Source organism: Penicillium nucicola, assembly GCF_028828085.1.
Source record: "Penicillium nucicola strain IBT 29836 chromosome Unknown utg000002l, whole genome shotgun sequence".
Lineage (NCBI taxonomy): Eukaryota > Fungi > Ascomycota > Eurotiomycetes > Eurotiales > Aspergillaceae > Penicillium > Penicillium nucicola.
In genome coordinates this window covers 2950079-2968542 of record NW_026643126.1, presented here as the reverse complement: position 1 = coordinate 2968542, position 18464 = coordinate 2950079, and the positions used below count along the sequence as shown (strand labels likewise).

The following is an 18464-nucleotide window of genomic DNA, read 5'->3' as shown; positions in this document are numbered from 1 at the left end:
AAGTATTGTTGCTGTATCGTTCGCCGGGATACAGTGTATGGTCTGTTGCTATAGTCAACGATAGTCTCTTATAAACTCCTGTCAGTAGACCTAGGCAGTATATAGTAGTTTCTGGCTTGCATCTGAAGCATGCAACAGTATCGGCATATAAATTACACGTAATAAAATACCTCCATCGGCATGTGAAGGTGGTAATCTGCCATGTAACGATACACCTCCCATGACGGTATGGGCCGAGGTTCAAACCAGCCGAGCTTGCGCTTTTAACCTCCTCTTCTCCAGCTTTTTCCCTTCCTTTCTTGGTTCCATATTCTCCCTCTTCGGACAACACACACATCATGTCCGAATTACGATTTGATAACCAAACGGTGGTCGTCACCGGTGCTGGTGGTGGTCTGGGGAAGGCATATGCTGTCTTCTTCGCCTCACGCGGTGCAAATGTCGTCGTCAACGACCTCGGCGGCTCTCACAAGGGTGAGGGCAAGTCAGGAAAGGTAGGCATAACTCCCCGTCAGCGACAACTGCAGAGACTGACCGCATATAGGCCGCGGATGATGTCGTCGAAGAGATCCGGGCCGCCGGCGGCAAGGCGGTTGCCAACTATGACAGCGTCGAGAACGGTGAAGCTATTATCGAGACCGCCATTAAGAACTTCGGCCGTATCGATATCCTCCTGAATAACGCCGGTATCCTGCGCGATATCAGCTTCAAGAACATGAAGGATGCCGACTGGGATCTGATCAACCGAGTTCACACCTACGGTGCATACAAGGTGAGAAGGCGTGGATATGAAAAACATCGCATGTGACGGAGACTGATTCTTGAGTAGTGCGCAAGAGCCGCATGGCCTCACTTCCGCAAGCAGAAGTTCGGTCGTGTCATCAACACTGCCTCGGCTGCTGGTCTCTTCGGTAGCTTCGGCCAGGCCAACTACTCCGCTGCCAAGCTCGGACAGGTTGGTTTCACAGAGACTCTGGCCAAGGAGGGTGCCAAGTACAACATTATTGCCAATGTTATTGCTCCCATCGGTAAGTTGATTTCTGAAATCCCTGCCAGGGACTAGAATGCTAACTTGAAACTAGCTGCCAGCCGTATGACCGAAACTGTGATGCCCCCCGATGTCCTTGCGAACCTGAAGCCCGACTGGGTTGTCCCTCTGGTCGCTTCTCTTGTGCACTCTTCCAACACCACCGAGACTGGTGGTATCTACGAAGTCGGCGGTGGTCACGTTGCCAAGCTCCGCTGGGAGCGAGCCAAGGGTGCTCTGCTCAAGACCGATGACTCCCTGACTCCCGGTGCCCTTGCCCGCAAGTGGAACGATGTCAACGATTTCTCTAAGCCAGACTATCCCACTGGCCCTGCCGACTTTATGGGCTTCTTGGAGGATGGCCTCAAGATGCCCAGCGCCGCCGCTGGAGAGGAGCCCGACTTCAAGGGCCGTGTTGCCCTGGTCACCGGTGGTGGTGCCGGTCTTGGCCGCGCATACTGTTTGCAGTTCGCCAAGCTTGGCGCATCTGTCGTTGTCAACGATCTTGTTGACCCTGAGCCTGTCGTCCAGGAGATCAAGGCTCTCGGCGGTAAGGCCGTTGGCAACAAGGCCAACTGCGAGGATGGTGACGCTGTTGTCAAGAGTGCCATCGATGCCTTTGGCCGTATTGATATTCTGGTTAACAACGCTGGTATTCTGCGCGACAAGGCTTTCACCAACATGGACGACAACCTGTGGAACTCTGTTGTCAATGTTCACCTCCGTGGTACCTACAAGGTGACCAAGGCCGCCTGGCCTTACTTCCTCAAGCAGAAGTACGGTCGTGTTGTCAACACTGCTAGCACCAGCGGCATCTACGGCAACTTCGGCCAGGCCAACTACGCTGCGGCCAAGCTTGGAATCCTCGGTCTCTCCCGCACTCTCGCCATGGAGGGTGCTAAGTACAACATCAAGGTTAACACCATTGCTCCTAACGCTGGCACCAACATGACCCGTACTATCATGCCCGAGGAGATGGTTCAGGCCTTCAAGCCTGACTACGTTGCTCCTCTTGTTGTTCTGCTCTGCTCTGACATGGCCCCTGAGCCCTCAACCAAGGGTCTGTTCGAGTGTGGTAGCGGTTGGTTCGGCCGTACTCGCTGGCAGCGCTCCGGCGGTCACGGATTCCCCGTGGACGTCAAGCTCACCCCCGAGGAGGTCCGCCGCAACTGGAAGCAGATCACCAACTTCGAGGATGGTCGTGCTGACCACCCCGAGGACGGCCAAGCTGGCACCGAGAAGATCATGGCTAACATGTCTAACCGTGTCCACGGCGATGCTGGCGAGAGCGACATTCTCAAGAACATTGAGAAGGCCAAGGCTCTCTCCACTGAGGGCACTGCCTTCAACTACGAGGACCGCGATGTCATCCTCTACAACCTCAGCTTGGGTGCCAAGCGCACTGATTTGCCCCTGGTTTACGAGAACAGCGATCACTTCCAGGCCCTTCCTTCCTACGGTGTTGTCCCTTGGTTCAACACTGCTACTCCCTGGAACATGGACGACATTGTCAAGGACTTCTCCCCTATGATGCTGCTGCACGGTGAGCAGTACATGGAGGTCCGCAAGTTCCCCATCCCCACCACCGCCAACACCCTGACCTACCCCAAGCTCATCGACGTCGTCGACAAGGGCAACGCCGCCCTCGTCGTGGCCGGCTTCACCACCAAGGATGCCAAGACCGGCGAAGACCTGTTCTACAACGAGTCCACTGTCTTCATCCGCGGCAGCGGTGGCTTCGGCGGCTCTCCCAAGCCCACCGTTCCCCGCGCCAAGGCCGCCACCGCTGCCTACAAGGCTCCTCAGCGCCAGCCCGATGCCGTCATCGAGGAGAAGACCTCCGAGGACCAGGCTGCTCTCTACCGCCTGAACGGCGACCGCAACCCCCTCCACATCGACCCCGAGTTCAGCAAGGTCGGCGGCTTCAAGACTCCCATCCTGCACGGTCTGTGCTCTCTCGGTGTCTCCGCCAAGCACGTCTTCTCCAAGTTCGGCGCCTACAAGAACCTCAAGGTCCGCTTCGCTGGTGTCGTCCTGCCCGGCCAGACCCTCAAGACTGAGATGTGGAAGGAGGGCAACACTGTTCTCTTCCAGGCTACCGTCGTTGAGACTGGCAAGCCTGCCATCACCGGCGCTGGTGCCGAGCTCTTGGAGGGCGCTAAGGCTAAGCTGTAGAGTACAAAATCTTTGCTTGGAGCGATATCCCCTGTTGGCGTGCGAGCCGGTTCTTGGAAAACAGATTGCCGCTTCTTGTTTGTATATACTACTTGTTTCATTTTCTTGTTTTATTTCATAATGAGATCAATGAGATCTATTTTCATCTTCATTTTCCGGTCTTAAATTAGTCCCTAGTATCGACCATGTTCATCAGTAACCATTGACCACTGAAGAAATACCTAGAAGCCTACTAATATTCGTATACTGGAAGTGACTTCCCATTCTGTACAAGTCCTCTTACTCGTGTCAATCTCATTAGCTTCTCAGTATCTTGCAAGGTTATCTCCAAGGAGAGGTCTTTTTAAAAAAATCATGCATTAAAGAAAGTAGGTCTGCGCTATAAGTTATCGCAAAAGCCGAAAAAAGAAGCGAAGAGAATGTCATCAATCATCAAGTCATTCCAAATCCCCCAAGAAACAAAACCAAGACGCCAGCCGCCTCTCTTGCAAGGGTGAAAACGCAACAGCGCCAAAGCGTAAATTTAAAATCCCCACTGAGAAAGCAACCCCGAAAACCACGAGAACAAGAGAAGAAAAGGGAGAAAAGAAAAAGAAAAAGGGGAACAAAAAAACAAGAACCATCATACTTCATCGATCACGACGATGCATTCCACAACCCAATCCACGAAAGCCTGACCTTCAAGCTTCCACCTCCCATGAGACCAAACGTCAAAGACCCAATAATCCCAAGGCTTCCCAGATGGTCCGAATTGCATATCCCACATCGAAGTCGACGCACGACGGTTAGCAAAACCATCAGTTCCAGCCGAGAGATCCTGATTGATATTCCGGAATCCAACAGCAGACGCCGTAGCATTGTCAGTGCTGACACCCTGACGAATGCGCCATTCGCGCTCAGCTTTCTCGCCTGCGCGGCGGGCAACGGCTTCTTCGTCTTCCGCCTGGTAAAGATTACATTTCGTGCATTCGGTACAGCGGGACCCGGGATTGATTCGGAAGTGTTCGCAGAAGTGCTGGTAGCCTTCTGGTTCTTCGAATTCGTCGTCGTCTAAGATGTTGCCGCCTTCATCGAAGGGATTGGGTTCATCGCCTGGTCCGTCGTAGACGCCGAGGCCACGGGGTGGTTGAACGTTTTCACGTGCTTGTCCACGCCCTGTGGATTGTCGAATCGGTGGGCCCAAGGCTTTGCGGCAGAGGTAGCACATGGAATAGCCACAGACGCAGGTTAGTTTGTTGCAGCCTGAGGATTTGACAAAGGAGAGGCAGCAGCGGGGACATGTGCGTTTTACAGCTGCGGTGCGAGCAGCTTCGACTGTGGCGCGTAGATCTAGAAGGAGAGGTTCGTGGCAGACATGCGGGTCTCTCCATGGTTTTTGACAGGTCATACAGCTAAGGCGTAGACAAGAGGGGTTGGCACACGTGAATCGTTTAGGGCGCATTTTGAGGCAGAGGTTGCGTATAGAACTGGCGAACAATGTTGTGATGGCAGCGGGGTCCAGAATGTGAAGAACGAGGACGGGTATCAGGAGAAAAGAGACAATATCAAGAAGAAGGAGGGTCATTAAAATTGTAGGGATGATGCCGCCATCACGGCGGATGCGCCAGCAGACACCGCGGGATGAAGGGTGATAAAGAGGATCGATTTCAGCATAGGAGCAGAATGGGCATCGGACGAGCTTCAACTGTGACTTTAAAAGCACCTCGGAGGAGAGCCGGTCCTCGAATTTGCGGTATGTTTCTACGCCAGCTGTATCGAGAAGTATAGCTTGCCGGACGATCTGGGGATGAAGACATCCATCGCAGGATCCAACCGAGAGCGGAGCGAGACACTTTAGAGTAGAGCGTTCCAAGTCCACAGATTTGCTCCAACCTTGTCCAAACAGTGCTTCATGGGCCGTTCTTTGGATGCAGTGATAGCAAATAATGTGAGTGTTGGCCGAACATGTCGCGATCTGCTCGAATGTCACATCCGCAAAACAACACTCGCATTCATATAGCGCATCGACATCTTGAGCTTCTTTTTCATTCAAGTCCGATGCAAATCTAAAGTCTTTGTCTTCCTGCTCTTCGCGCTTCTGTCGTATCAAGGGTGTAAGTAGCAACTCATCGAGCTCGTCATCCAGCTCACTGCAGCCTGTTTCTCTCAGACTGGGGACTATCTCTCCATCTGCTCGACGATGCCAGACCATGAAAGGATGCTCATCACGGTCTTTCTTTCGTCGGAACGGCAAAAGACTGTTGATAGTCGCGCGCCAGGTCCGACGCGATAGATCCTGTAGCGTCGGCCGTGCCCGAGCATAACTGTAATTCGCTTCGGCTAGCACCGCTTCGACAATACTCCTGCTGAGACTGTTGAATTCCTTGCCCAAGGCGATCCTCACGGTGGCCTTGTATTCATCAGAGCGAAACCGCTCCTCGGGTGGAACAAGACCACGCTGTTCGGCGTCATTTTGAGCAAAATCGTCGTTGGAATAACCATCAGGACCTGCATGAGCCTGTGCCTCTGCATCGGCTTCACCGTTTCCCTCTAGGATGTTCCACCGCCCCGACACCCATTTCTTTTTGTTCCTGAGTAGCTCCTCAACGCACACCTGCACCCGGCTCTGACCGTCAAAGTGCACGAGTAGCTCCCGGAACACCTCAACCTTCACGTCAGGAAATACGCGTACTAAAGTCTCTAGTGCCGCGTTGAGTTCCTCCTGCTCCCGCCTTTGTTCCTCAGTCTCGCTGAGTGAGAACTGAGCGGAGCCGCGCGACCGTGAATTGCCGAAAGGATTATTGCGTAGGGCTTCGAGAGTGATGGAATGATTTGGAGAAGAGATGCTGAGAGCAGCAGGCTTCCAGCGACTGGTGGAGCTCGAGGATGAGGCTGAACTTCGGTGTCGGGACTGTGCGGGTGAGCCGTCAGCGGGGTGTGGAGGTGAGGCCGACGATCTGTAGAAGCTTGGGACCGGCAGCGAGAGCACCATATTGGCAGATGCAGACGTGTCTACATGGTTAGAGAGAAATGAAGGTGGTGAGATGGGAGAACCTGGAAGCCTGGAGAATGAAGGATTGTTACATAAGACGCCCCGTGTGTTTAGGCTTGGCCTCTTTCTCTCCTTCGATCTTGCGATTTAGGGCTTTGATCCCGGGGGGTTGGATGTTTTTCACCCTTTACTTGCAATGAATTGAAGTTGGTTTATTGAAAGACATATTGGTGATTTCTGCTTTACCTGATCACAGTATGAAGTATTCACTTAGTCGGCAACTCGACATGATGTCCTTGTGCAATGTAGTGTCTCGTGGGATTCTTGTAGCTCTTTTGTAAATCTACAAGATGTCTTGGTAAATATACAAGTGTTATTTTGAGATGAACCGTTTGTCTCATACCAAGCATAGCTATCTCTTCTCTTCGTCCAATTCGCCTTCGATTCGCTTCTTTCCCTCTTCTTTCAATTTCTCATCATCTGCTCGCTTTAAGCCAAGCTGAGGCATCAGCCAAAAAGACAAGAAGAAAGCAAGCGCTGCAAGTGATGCACCGATGATAAAGATAATACGGAAGCCTTTTTGATATGCGGGCGTAAGGACGTCACGGACGTGACGCGCATCCTCCACCGATAGCTTTGAAAGATAATTCTGTGGGCTAGATAGAAGAGAGCGAGATTGAGTCTCGTCAAGATCCAGGACTGATATTGACGACGAGACAATATTGTTGCTATACTAGTTAGCAAGTAGTAATGCAGTCTTGTCAGGAGACTTACATGATAGTTCCAGCTATGGCAAGGCCAAGCGTACCACCAAGATTGCGTACAAAGCTTTTTCTTGTTAGCGATGCCATACTAACATTTTGGATATACGTACTTCCTGAAAGAGGTGACTACAGCCATATCTCGCCTTTCAACTCCAGCTTGAACGGCAATCAGAGCACTATAGCGATCAGCCTGCGTCAACTAGTTAATCGAAGAAAACATACGGTTGCAAAGTATTTCCAACTCCGACACCTGTGAGTATGCCATATCCAATCTGCTTTCCTAGTCCCGAATTTTGATCGAGAGTCGAGAAAAGTCCAAGTCCAGCAGCCCACATCACCCATCCAAAGAGGATACATTCTCGATAGCGGCCTACCCAATGGACAATGAGACCAGAGGCCGTACTGCTGACAGCTGCATACAGCATTAGCAAGTAAATTGAATGACAGAGAGAGGTCCATACTCTGCATGAGTGTGATAGGTAGCAACATTGCCGCAGCCTTCACTGTTGAATATCCAAAGACCAACTGATAGAAGGTGGGGATATAGTAGACTTGAACCAAAAAGTTCCACCCATTGATGAACATAGTCAAACAAGCGCCGTTAACAATCTTGCCCTTGAATATATGCATTGGAACCAGCGGCGTTGAGGTTCCCTTCCACTGCCACACAACAAATGCAACAGAGACGGCGAACCCAACGACCAAAGTTGATATAACATGTGCTGAGTCCCACGAGTATTCACCACCACCCCAAGTCAAACCAAGCAGCAGAACTGAGGCACCTGCCAGAGCCAAAAGCGCACCAAAGAAATCGATCGCTTTGAGCTTGACTTTCCAATCACCAGTGACCTTACGAAGAGGCATAAAGAACAGAACTGCTAGGGTGGTGAGAGCTGTCAAGGGAAGATTGAGACGGAAAATCCACCGCCATGAGTCTTCCGATATTGAGGCTAGTGCACCACCAATGACTGGGCCGATGCCATTGGCAATAGCAACCACGGCACCTAGGATACCTTGATATTTTCCTCGCTCACGAAGCGGAACAACATCACTGACAATCATCTGCGCGACAGTCATGAGACCACCGCCGCCTACACCAGTGAACGCACGAAAGACGATTAACTGGGTTGCAGTCTGAGCAAGGGAGGCGGCCAATGATCCAAAAAAGAAGATGGCAAGACCGACGAAAAGAACCAACTTCCGAGACCAGATATCAGAAAGTCTGCCATATAGCAACTGGAAACATGTTGACGTTCTGCAGGCGTGTCAGTATTGACGAGCATTAACAAACTGTGGGAATCATACACGAAGTAACCGCCGGATATCCACGAAGTTTGATCACTGGCTCCCAATGCATTTCCAATGATAGACAAACTGGCAGCCAGAGTTGTCTGGTCCATCAAAGCCAGTAAATCGACGGTGGAACATGCCAGGAAGATCTAAGGGCAGCATTAGCTTGGTCGTATTGCTTCTTGCCGGGCACTTACCGTGATGATGGTGCGCTTAGGCACATAATTAGTTTGCTCGTTGAACTCAACATGAGTCCCATTCTTCTCAACCGCGGTATCCGCCTCGGGCGTGAGATGCCCTGGGTCGTTTGCAAGTACCCCTGTCATGGCGGGTAGAATGTGAAGGGATGATGAGAAACCACCTGAGGAACGCAGGACAAAACCAAAACCGAGCCAGGAGAAAGGGATCTAAATCAACGCAACTTGATAAACATAATGTCGTAATTCCCGAATCGGTTCAGTCCGACCGATCGACAAGGCGGCCGAGCACCTTGACAGAAGATCTGCAGCAGTTAGGGTTGGCAAATCTTCTCAAACACTCTCAAGGTACCCGCCCCTTTCTGTACTCGCCAGGATATCGAATCGGGTATTTTCAATCAGCTAATAATTATTGATGCCAAGTAAAGTAGCTGCAAGAATGAATTCTCGTACTTCTGAGGACCTTGTCAAATGCTGATCTATACATACAGGGGACAAATAATCAAGGTTTCTGGAACATTGCCGAGTAAGACCTCCCAAATACCAAAAGAAATATTTGACGCAGCTCTGGTGATCCTTCCGTTTTCAATCTTATAGTCCAATTCCCATTGAGACAGAAGAAAAAGGATCCGATTTACAATTGGCTGCATTGATATTCCCGAGCTTACTCCACGCGGGTTCCTTGTTCCTAGCTCATATTTTTGGCACAGGCAGCTGCTACGGTACATTCGACTGGCTCCAAAGGCCAGACCACTCATGTGAGAGTCGTGTGGCAGGACATACTGTACACGGGCTGTGGAGCGATCAATCTCCATCTACCTCTCGGACGCCAAGGTAAACGCAACAGGAAGAGGGGCAAATGATAGCCATTGTAGGACTATAACTTCCCCAGGAGGCCCATAGTTTTACTTCTTTATTTGTTCATATCATAAAAATTGAAAGTTGCAGCTACTTGATCATTTCATCCGCCAATATGACCAACATCAATGAGTGCAATACCTATTTTGGACCTGACTCTTTGAAAAAGTACTTCGACCCTGACTCCCAGCCTCCCTTACCTCTTGTGGAGCTACCACCTCATCTGAACCCCTACTATGAAGATGGGGTGCGGATATATGCCAAGATGATGACAATGCATCCAGCAAATAATGTCAAAGCAATGCCCGGTATGAACTATAATGACCTTTCACATAACATTTGTTGACACGCGACCAGCAATGAACATGCTTGAAACTAGTGTTGTACCTGGCGAGACAGAACGAATCGTTGAGTATAGTTCTGGATCAACGGTCATCTCAATGTCGATGGTTGCCCGTGTCATGCACGGAGTGAATGATACTCGGGCATTCTTGAGCAACAAAACAAGTGATGCAAAATTGAAACTGATGCAGTTTTTTGGCTTGGATATCACACTATTTGGCGGTCCATCTCAACCAGAGCCAATTGACGAGAGAGGTGGTATTCAAAATGCCCGGAGACAGGCCACGGAGTCTGACAAGATTGTCAACCCGAACCAGTATGAGAACAGTAAAAACTGGCAGTCGCATATCCGGTGGACCGGTCCTCAGATTTTTAAGCAGCTACCTGAGATTAATGTTCTATGTGGTGGCATGGGTACTTCAGGTACTATGACCGGACTGGGTACATATTTCAAAGGAGTCAAGCCGTCGGTTTACAGACTTGGGGTCTGCACAGCCCCTGGAGATCGGGTACCTGGTCCCAGGTCATACGCCCTGATGCGCCCTGTCGAGTTTCCCTGGAAAGAAGCTGTGGATATCATTGAAGAAGTTGGTTCCCTGGAGTCATACACTTTGTCCCTGAATCTTTGCCGAGAGGGACTGGTCTGTGGCCCATCATCCGGTTTTAATCTACAGGGACTGTTTCAGACCCTGGAGAAGCGCAAAGCCGAGGGAACCCTTTCTGAGCTTTCAGGTCCGGATGGCAAAACCCACTGCGTCTTCCTCTGCTGCGACTTGCCATATCAGTATATCGGCGAGTACTTTGAAAAGCTTGGCGATGAACAGTTCCACCCAATCCGAAATGAGGTAAATACCATATCCATGACGTGTTGGCGTTTTTGTACCCACAGAATACTAAATCGATATTTAGCGCTTGACAAAGGTCGATCTGCACCGTTACGATGAGAGTTGGGAGCGTGACGCACTGGAGGTCCTACCGCAATTCTATGGATCACCACGAACCCTCGCCCAATGCGAGCTGAGCGAGATAGCATTGAAGACCCAGAATCGCGTTCTAGACCTAAGAAAGCCTCTTGACTTCTACGCGTGGCACCTTCCCGGTTCGATGAATCTTCCATTGTTCAGCGTGAAGCCTCACGACCCATCGCCGTTTTCAGATCCGGGGGTGCTGGAGGCGCAATGGGTGGAGCTGGAGAAGGTTTTCACAGATGAAGTCTTGGTTTCAGACCTGAGAAGGCATCATGTTCTCGTGGTTTGCTACGATGGAGACTCGGCACGCGTGGCTACCAGCGTGCTTCGGGCGAAAGGTATCGAAGCGGACAGCGTGCATGGAGGCCACCGTGCGCTGAAGATGTACGGCATCGGGAGTGAGGGTCCGATCCCTGTCAAGATGCCGCCTGAGACTACTATTTCCGTCACATCAGTGCCCCTTGAGCAGACAACGCAATCGGAATGTAGGGTTGGATCTGCCATGTGAGCCGCTAGTCCTGATCCGGTCGAGCTTTGCTTCCCCTGCTTTTCTTTTTTTTTTTTTTTTTTCTTTGGCTATTTTCCATGTTTCTATTGTTTCATTGACTCGCTTTATTCTATGGAGCATACTACCCTATGACTCTTTCAATTAAAGTTGTTTGTTTGAACTATATCCTCCACTACGTCAGAGAGTCCTGGTGGCTTAGGTCCGGGGTCTCCGAATGCAACTCATACTTGCGCTGAATATCTCGAATTAGAGAAGAAAAAAAAGGATATCGTAGACTTAGCATGCAAATTAATATGCGAAAGATCAGCGTAAAGACACGAATCCGAAGGCCGGTGGATTTCGTGTGCGGCAAGCCCGCATTATCTCGCAAATGTGCTCTAGCTCAACATACAGTGGGACCAATAACTAACGAAAAGATGATTGCAGCCACCATTTCTCCAGGAAATGTGCTCAATTGTGAGCAGATCCCCCGGGGTGATCGGTGAGACACGGGAATGTCCAAACATGAACCCTTGAGTCCTTGATACACACTTCCCGTTTTCGGTTCCGCAACCATCCATGGAGATGGTCGCTTCACTAATAACGTTCCCTTTTCATGTTTAGATTTCATTTTACTTTCTCAATGGCTGTCTGTTCCTCTCAGCCACAAGATGATGGACATGAAGATGTCAGGGACCCCCTGGCTGGACCAGCCGGTGATGCTGCACTCATCTCGTGCAGACAAATGCAAGCTGACAGACGCTCAATGCCGCTATCGCAATTATAGTTGGCGCTACTGGTATGCGCATTTGCCACTCAGGATTTAGTGTATATGCATGTGCTTATTGAAGATCTTTAGGTACGAAGCTGATCATGTCTATGCGCTAAACACAGTGTACTTCATGTGTGCTGTGATTGGTGTATTTATGGTTTCCAATCTACTTGTTAGGTTTGCTCCGGATTGTGTGAAACGGACAAGACCATGGCGCATGCTTACTTCGGTCTCGCGATATCTTTCTTACCGTGGATTTCGAGCCCGGGCGTTGCGGTATTGGTCGCCGGCGCTTGGAGTGGTGATTTTGGGGGCTTTAGGCGCGGTCTTCTTCTTCGGTTGGTTTATACAAGCTATCGAATATCTGGGAAAGCTCACTAACGTTAAAAGCCATGACACTTGGCCCGAAACCCTACTATTGGCCGACAGACGCCTCTTATGGAGGTAGTCCACCCCTTGCAACTCGAGCTGGCTGGATGGCCCTGGGACTACTACCTTTCGTGCTGTAAGTTTATATTTTCAAGCTTTTTAAATTTCCTTACTAACTTGTGTTCTAGTGCTCTGAGTACAAAAGCCAACATGATTTCGGTTTTGACTGGCATCCCGCATGAGAAACTTCAAGTTTTCCACCATTGGACTAGTTATGCGATGTTTGTTTTGGCTTTGATTCACACTTTCCCTTTCATAATTTATGATATTGGAAAGGGGAAGATGGTGATGAATTGGAAGACAAGTGTAGCATACTGGACGGGAGTTGTTACTCTCCTCTCGCAAACATATCTAACCCTGATGTCGCTACCTTTCATTCGGTGAGATTGGGTCCCATATTTTGTGAGCAAGAAGACTCTAACACCTGGCAGAAATCGATTCTATGAGTTTTTCAAGGCCACCCATATCTTCATGGCCGTGGTATTTGTTGTGTTCTTTTTCATCCACTGTGATTTCCGACTTTCCTCCTGGTATGACAAACTGAAGAAAGCATGAACTGTATTATACTGACGTACCTCAGGGACTACTTCATTGCTTCCGGTGCAATTTACATGGCCAGCCTTATCGCAGGACATGCCCGCACCTACTTGAAGAACGGCCTCCATAACGCCAGTCTGGAACTCTTACCATGTGGTCTCGTCAAAGTCTCCGTTCCATCAACTATGAAATGGACACCCGGTCAACATGTATTCGTGCGTTTCCTAACTTTAGATCTACACTTACTCACAGCCCACCCATTTACCATCTCTTCCGCATGCCGCACACCAAATGAATCCGACGAACCCTCGGAGCTTGTTTTCTATATTAAACCCCGAGGTGGGGTTACTGGACGCCTGAGAGCGATAGCAGCAAAGAGTCCAGGGTCCACAAAGAAGATACTCATTGAAGGCCCTTACGGTGGCGTCAGTGAGCCTCACATGGCCCAATTCGACACTATTCTAGTCATTGCCGGTGGTTCAGGAGGCGGGTTCTCCCTTGCCATGGTAGACGAAGCACTTCGCCTCACAGGCATGGCCCCATCGGTCAGCGAAAAAGATAAAAGACACCGACGAAATCTTCAAGTTGTCTTCTCTACAAGGGATCACACCATGGCGGACTGGTATATTGAAGAAATCGAGTCCCGGATCTCACAATCGACGTTACTATCCACAAATCCGGAGAACGGATTCGAAACTTCAGTCTCTGTCCACGTCACTGATCAACGGAACTCTGGGTTCTCTTCGTCTTCGGAATCGGATTATGTTAAAGGGACAGGCAATAAGATGCATCCTACTGAGGTAACCACTACAGGAAGTTTCAGTTTGAACGTTCACCGGAATGCACGACCTGATCTGCCCGGGTTAGTTGCGCGCACGGTGGCCATGGCTCATGTTCAAGGGACCCATATGGAGAAGAAACAGCGAGTTGGAGTCTTGGTTTGTGGCCCTGCATCTATGCTGCATGATACCCGAAATGCAGCAGCTGTGGCACAGGGCCGTGTGTTTGGTGGTGAGGTTGAGGAGTTGTATTTACACTCCGAACCATTTGTGTAAGTTTCCATTGGTACTGGTCTTGAAATTAGGGATTTGACTAACTGGGTTCTACAGGTGGTGAATGTGAGTCCCTTACATGCGAGTATTTATCTGCTGGATTGATATAGCTCATTCACTTATTGTAATTAATCTTTAACTTGGTGCGCTGTGTGTTGGCTGGCCCACAGCAATACTTTCTGCTGAATGAGAAGCACTAGTTTTCAATTTATATTTTGAACAGTTTAATACTCATGCATGATCTACTATCACGAAAGCAAGACGAAGGACAAAGCCGAACTGAAGTTTGTTACAGCTTGTTACCGTAAGCTACAACTTTGGATTTAGGATCTCAAACTTTGATCATATACCCAATGACTTATGGGACACATAATAGGCCAAAAGCAGCTTATCGTGTGTTTGTTAAACAATGGTGGTTTGCGCCCTAACTTTGGCATCTGATTGGAGCAACAAGAGCCTCCGGGATCTCTTTGATAGACTTGCGGACTTGTATGAGCCGCCCGGATAAGATGCGCCTCCAAGATAACCTTGGGAGATGTTCCTACATAGTTCACTTGCTATCTCCGATTTGGTGATGCTTTTTATACAGAATTACTCAGAGGGAAAAAATATTCCTGGAGTCCTTTCAATCTCACATACTATCATCTACCTGTCTCATAAAGCCGAATGATGGCTTTTGGTGTGCTGGAACCGGTAACAGGGATTCAGCCCTCTTCCACCTACAAAGTCGAAAGCGACGATCATGCGGAAACCAAGGTCCAAGTTCGAGTTCCTCGCCCATCGTCCTCGCATCTTGATCCTCTGAATTGGTCTCGACCAAGAAAAGAGCTTTTGTTTGCTACCATAATTCTTGGCTCTTGCTTTACAGGATCATTAGGCCCCGTCCTCGTTCCTGGATTTGGTATCGTTGCCAGAGACCTAGACGTTAGTCTTACCAACGTGACGCTGCTGAATGGGTCATTGGTTATGGCCTTGGGTGTGAGCTCTTATCTTTCTGCCTCGTTCTCCATGATCTTCGGCAAACGAGCAGTCTATCTGTTTACCACTATCCTTCTGTTGGTCTCTTGTTGCTGGGCCGGTGCTTCCAAATCATACGTTTCACTATTGGCATCTCGTGTGTTTCAAGGTAGAATATCCCATTTCCCTTGGGGGCTCACCCAGAAAACCCTAAATTGAGACAACTAGCTTACCACTTTCTATAAACACAGGGTTGGGCATGGGCGGCTTTTTTGCTCTGGCAGGCACAGCATCGATAAATGATGTGTTCTTTGTCCAGGAACGGGGACTTCGAGTTGGCCTATGGAACCTCGGACTCATCGCCTCTGTGAACCTCACGCCTGTCATCAGTGGATACGTGATTTCCAACATGTCATGGCGTTGGAGCTTTTGGCTTGAAGCATGCATGTACGGCATTCTTCTTGTCGTTGTGCTGGTCTTCTTCCCGGAGACATCATTCAATCGCAACAGCTGTGATGAATCAGCAACAGAGAATATTTTCAAGGAAGGAGAAGGAATGGAGCGCATAGTGGCTATCAACCCTAGTCTTCCTGAGCGATCACGTCTTTGGTCTTACTACGGCATCGGATTGGACTCCACCATGTTCCCCGATCGACCTAATATTCTCATGGCCTGCATCAAGCCTTGGTATATGCTCATCCATCCGATTGTGGCTTGGGAATGTGTGATGTGGGCAGTGGTTTTCACGTGGACTATTTTAGTCGGAGCCGTGGCCTCTCAAATCTTCACAGCAGCCCCCTTCAATATGAGCACTGTCGCGGTCGGTAATCTTACAGGGATTCCTCCTTTCATTGGATCGGCAATTGGAACATTCACAGGTGGATGGCTCTGCGATTTCTGTGGCAGAGCTCTGTCCAAACGCAACTTGGGTGTATACGAACCGGAATTCCGCCTCTGGGTTATGCCCCTAGCTACTGTGACAATGGCTGTTGGCACGTTTGGCTTGGGTGCTGCTATTGAACAGGGCCTTTCACCAGTTGTTTGCGGAGTATTTCTGGCAATCTTGAACTTCGCCGTCGGTATGGGCTGTACTGTTATTGTAGCATACACCAACGATGTCGCCGCAGAGAGAGCGGGGGATGCTTTTGGACTTGCAATGGTAAGCTATCAAGCTATCGATTTATAGTAAGGGTGGCTCTCGAGGGTTCTAACATGATTATAGGTCATCAAAAGTGCCTTTGCGTTCGGTCTGTCTTTTGTCTTCAATCAATACCTCGTTCATGTCGGACCGTTGAGATTCTTTTCCACTTTCGGGGCTCTTACTGTAAGCGTGATGCTGACGCATATCCCAATCTATGTCTTTGGAAAAAGAATTCGTGCTTGGTCGGAACAGCATAATCTGTTTCATCGAACAGGCAATGGAAAGGCTGGAAATGGATTTTGATAGGATTGCGTGGGATTGAATTGGAAGCCCACCTTTTTCATAATTCAGACTTTCTGCGAAATGATTTGTGCTTCTATGAAAAATTGGAAATGTGATGGGAGACTTCTATACTAACAGTTTGGTTTGGTTTTGTATTTGGCTTTGTATTTGGCTTAGAATGATGGATTTGACAAGGAAACAAGTATAATTTAATCACTATGTCCCGCTCCAGTCGTACTTTCCATGGCCCCAGTAGCCTTGGGGATGGTCAAGCCTGATTCTAAATCCCTTGAAAGGCCTGACTGCGACTGGTAGCCTGCGTTCCCTCGGATATTGGCATGATTCTTAACGCCACCTTCGATACCCAGCCACAATAGATCAGGACGACTATAGTGGCCACAGACATCAAGGAATGATCGGGATTTGCAAATATCATCCAGGTCCAGGTCTGCATAGACAATACCCTCTTCAGTCTCGGGGAGAGGTGTGGAGATCCTGCGTCCATCAGGGCCGTAAACTGCCGAAAATCCACCCCCTGCTGTGTTCATTATCGCTCCTGTTTTGGTATTCATACGCTCAATACCTGACTGGCTTAATACGGCCGTTGTATGAAGAACGAAAGACTGAGACTCGATTGCATATGTTCGGGCGAGGACGTCGGTGCCTGAAACCACAGAGAAACACACGAATTAGCTTATTTACGCCATCGCACGAACCAAAATGAGTTGCAGGGATACTGTACCTTCAGATGACATGGAGTAGAGGCCATCCCCATCGTCATGACCGAATACTGGCGGCCAAGCTGCAACATGGATCTGCTCACGCTGCAAGTACGTGTTGTACTTGAGAAGTGGCTGAACGTGCTCCCAGCATGACAAGGCACCGACACGACCGATGGGTGTTTCCACCACGCTGTCAAGACAGTCGCCTAAGGAATCCCCGAAAATAGTGCGTTCCATATGTGTTGCCTTCATTTTTGTTCGGATATTGAGGATTTTCCCATTGCTGCCAATAGTGGCCTGTGCGATGTATAGGGAATGATGGATGTTCAGAGAAAAGCTGATGCAGACTGTGATTCTGTTCTTCTCTGCACAATTTATAATCTGAGTCATTTGCGGAGAGTCGAGCTTTAAGGAATTCTGCATGTATAAGGTAGTCAAGCGCTGATCTACCGGTCGTGTCCTGTAAAGTTTTATAGACTCTGTTAGCAGGAGACCTGAGATATCCACCACCACGGGGGCGGTTTCAATTTTCTGTAGAGAGAAAAAGCAAACATACCAAATCCAAGCGGGATAGCCAGGTATCCAACACTCAGGGAACGTCACTAGTTGTGCCCCGTTTGCAGCAGCTTCTGCAATGAGAGTGCATGTTTTGTCTACCGTGGCGTCGAGGTCGAGCCAGACAGGTTCAGCTTGGGTGACAGCAACACGAACTCGTGAACCACATGGTATCGACATATTGCAAGCAGCTCTGGGATACTAGAATTTTCCTTTGACAAGGTTCATATTTAACGTGCATGTACTGTGGATTAAGTATGCCCCATTGTTGCCCGCCTTATCACGGCGGCAGCTCGCTCTCCGCTGATTCCCCGGTAAGTGAGCCGGCAGACACTCGTTGATCTCCTGAAAATGGAATCTACATGCAAGTATGTAGTGCTATACTAGAAAAGTGTTCCAAAAGGGGGGTCTGCGCCCTCATAACGGTATACTCTTTGGGGCTGGTAGATCTCTGCTTTCTGATTGGTTGAGCCACGAGTTGGCCGGCGGAACTGCAAGAGCCGCCTCGATAAGCGATAAGGCCGGATCTCTGGTCTGATATCACGCTTTCGATCAACTTCTTGACTTCACTTTGGAAGAATTTACTGACATTGGCTCATGGTGCCGGTCTAGGAACTCCATATTTTGAACTAACCCTGATTAGGCGCGACTACTGCCTCTAAACAAGCCGATCCAGCCGCTCTCCTCCATTTAATATGGAGGCACTAGATTCATCCACCAGAGTTCGTGTGGCTTGTGAAATGTGTCGCAAGCGTAAGCGCAAGGTGAGATCTGACAAATGATCCTAGCATCCTTTCCTAACTGTCCCGAATCTCATAGTGCGATGGTATTCAGCCTGTATGCCATGGTTGCCGAAGTCGACATGTTGAGTGCCGTTATAATTTGAGTAAACCACCGAGGTCTATGCAACTAACATTCCATTCTGTACAGAGCTGATT

The 18464-nt window shown here is 49.4% G+C and overlaps 8 protein-coding genes across 8 annotated transcripts; 5 read left to right on the top strand and 3 right to left on the bottom strand.

The window, feature by feature from the left end:
- Positions 1 to 338: 338 nt before the first annotated feature.
- Positions 339 to 3202, top strand: mfp (putative peroxisomal multifunctional beta-oxidation protein (MFP); the record flags this gene model as incomplete). Its single annotated transcript, XM_057125307.1, has 4 exons — positions 339 to 494; positions 545 to 772; positions 830 to 1028; positions 1083 to 3202. The coding sequence occupies 4 exons, from the start codon at positions 339 to 341 to the stop codon at positions 3200 to 3202; spliced, it is 2703 nt and encodes a 900-aa protein (XP_056987466.1).
- A 622-nt stretch (positions 3203 to 3824) lies between these two features.
- N7511_002881 (E3 ubiquitin-protein ligase) lies at positions 3825 to 6173 on the bottom strand (the record flags this gene model as incomplete). The annotated part of the gene is made up of 1 exon (XM_057125306.1): positions 3825 to 6173. One exon carries the CDS (start codon positions 6171 to 6173, stop codon positions 3825 to 3827), a length of 2349 nt encoding a protein of 782 aa, XP_056987465.1.
- A 412-nt stretch (positions 6174 to 6585) lies between these two features.
- N7511_002880 (MDR family MFS transporter) lies at positions 6586 to 8553 on the bottom strand (the record flags this gene model as incomplete). The annotated part of the gene is made up of 7 exons (XM_057125305.1): positions 6586 to 6901; positions 6948 to 7001; positions 7048 to 7113; positions 7160 to 7349; positions 7399 to 8192; positions 8243 to 8376; positions 8425 to 8553. The coding sequence occupies 7 exons, from the start codon at positions 8551 to 8553 to the stop codon at positions 6586 to 6588; spliced, it is 1683 nt and encodes a 560-aa protein (XP_056987464.1).
- Positions 8554 to 9373: 820 nt separating this feature from the next.
- Positions 9374 to 11100, top strand: N7511_002879 (putative cysteine synthase B; the record flags this gene model as incomplete). Its single annotated transcript, XM_057125304.1, has 3 exons — positions 9374 to 9590; positions 9640 to 10469; positions 10534 to 11100. Coding segments are annotated over 3 exons (1614 nt in total), but the record flags the coding sequence as incomplete, so codon positions are not given.
- A 650-nt stretch (positions 11101 to 11750) lies between these two features.
- Positions 11751 to 13933, top strand: N7511_002878 (ferric reductase family protein; the record flags this gene model as incomplete). Its single annotated transcript, XM_057125303.1, has 7 exons — positions 11751 to 11878; positions 11939 to 12189; positions 12242 to 12356; positions 12409 to 12660; positions 12712 to 12810; positions 12861 to 13868; positions 13927 to 13933. The coding sequence occupies 7 exons, from the start codon at positions 11751 to 11753 to the stop codon at positions 13931 to 13933; spliced, it is 1860 nt and encodes a 619-aa protein (XP_056987462.1).
- A 605-nt stretch (positions 13934 to 14538) lies between these two features.
- Positions 14539 to 16270, top strand: N7511_002877 (uncharacterized protein; the record flags this gene model as incomplete). Its single annotated transcript, XM_057125302.1, has 3 exons — positions 14539 to 14983; positions 15078 to 15985; positions 16049 to 16270. The coding sequence occupies 3 exons, from the start codon at positions 14539 to 14541 to the stop codon at positions 16268 to 16270; spliced, it is 1575 nt and encodes a 524-aa protein (XP_056987461.1).
- Positions 16271 to 16458: 188 nt separating this feature from the next.
- N7511_002876 (carbon-nitrogen hydrolase family protein) lies at positions 16459 to 17706 on the bottom strand (the record flags this gene model as incomplete). Its single annotated transcript, XM_057125301.1, has 3 exons — positions 16459 to 16913; positions 16992 to 17431; positions 17528 to 17706. 3 exons carry the CDS (start codon positions 17704 to 17706, stop codon positions 16459 to 16461), a joined length of 1074 nt encoding a protein of 357 aa, XP_056987460.1.
- A 515-nt stretch (positions 17707 to 18221) lies between these two features.
- Positions 18222 to 18462, top strand: N7511_002875 (Zn(II)2Cys6 transcription factor domain-containing protein; the record flags this gene model as incomplete). The annotated part of the gene is made up of 2 exons (XM_057125300.1): positions 18222 to 18290; positions 18346 to 18462. The coding sequence occupies 2 exons, from the start codon at positions 18222 to 18224 to the stop codon at positions 18460 to 18462; spliced, it is 186 nt and encodes a 61-aa protein (XP_056987459.1).
- Positions 18463 to 18464: the final 2 nt, after the last annotated feature.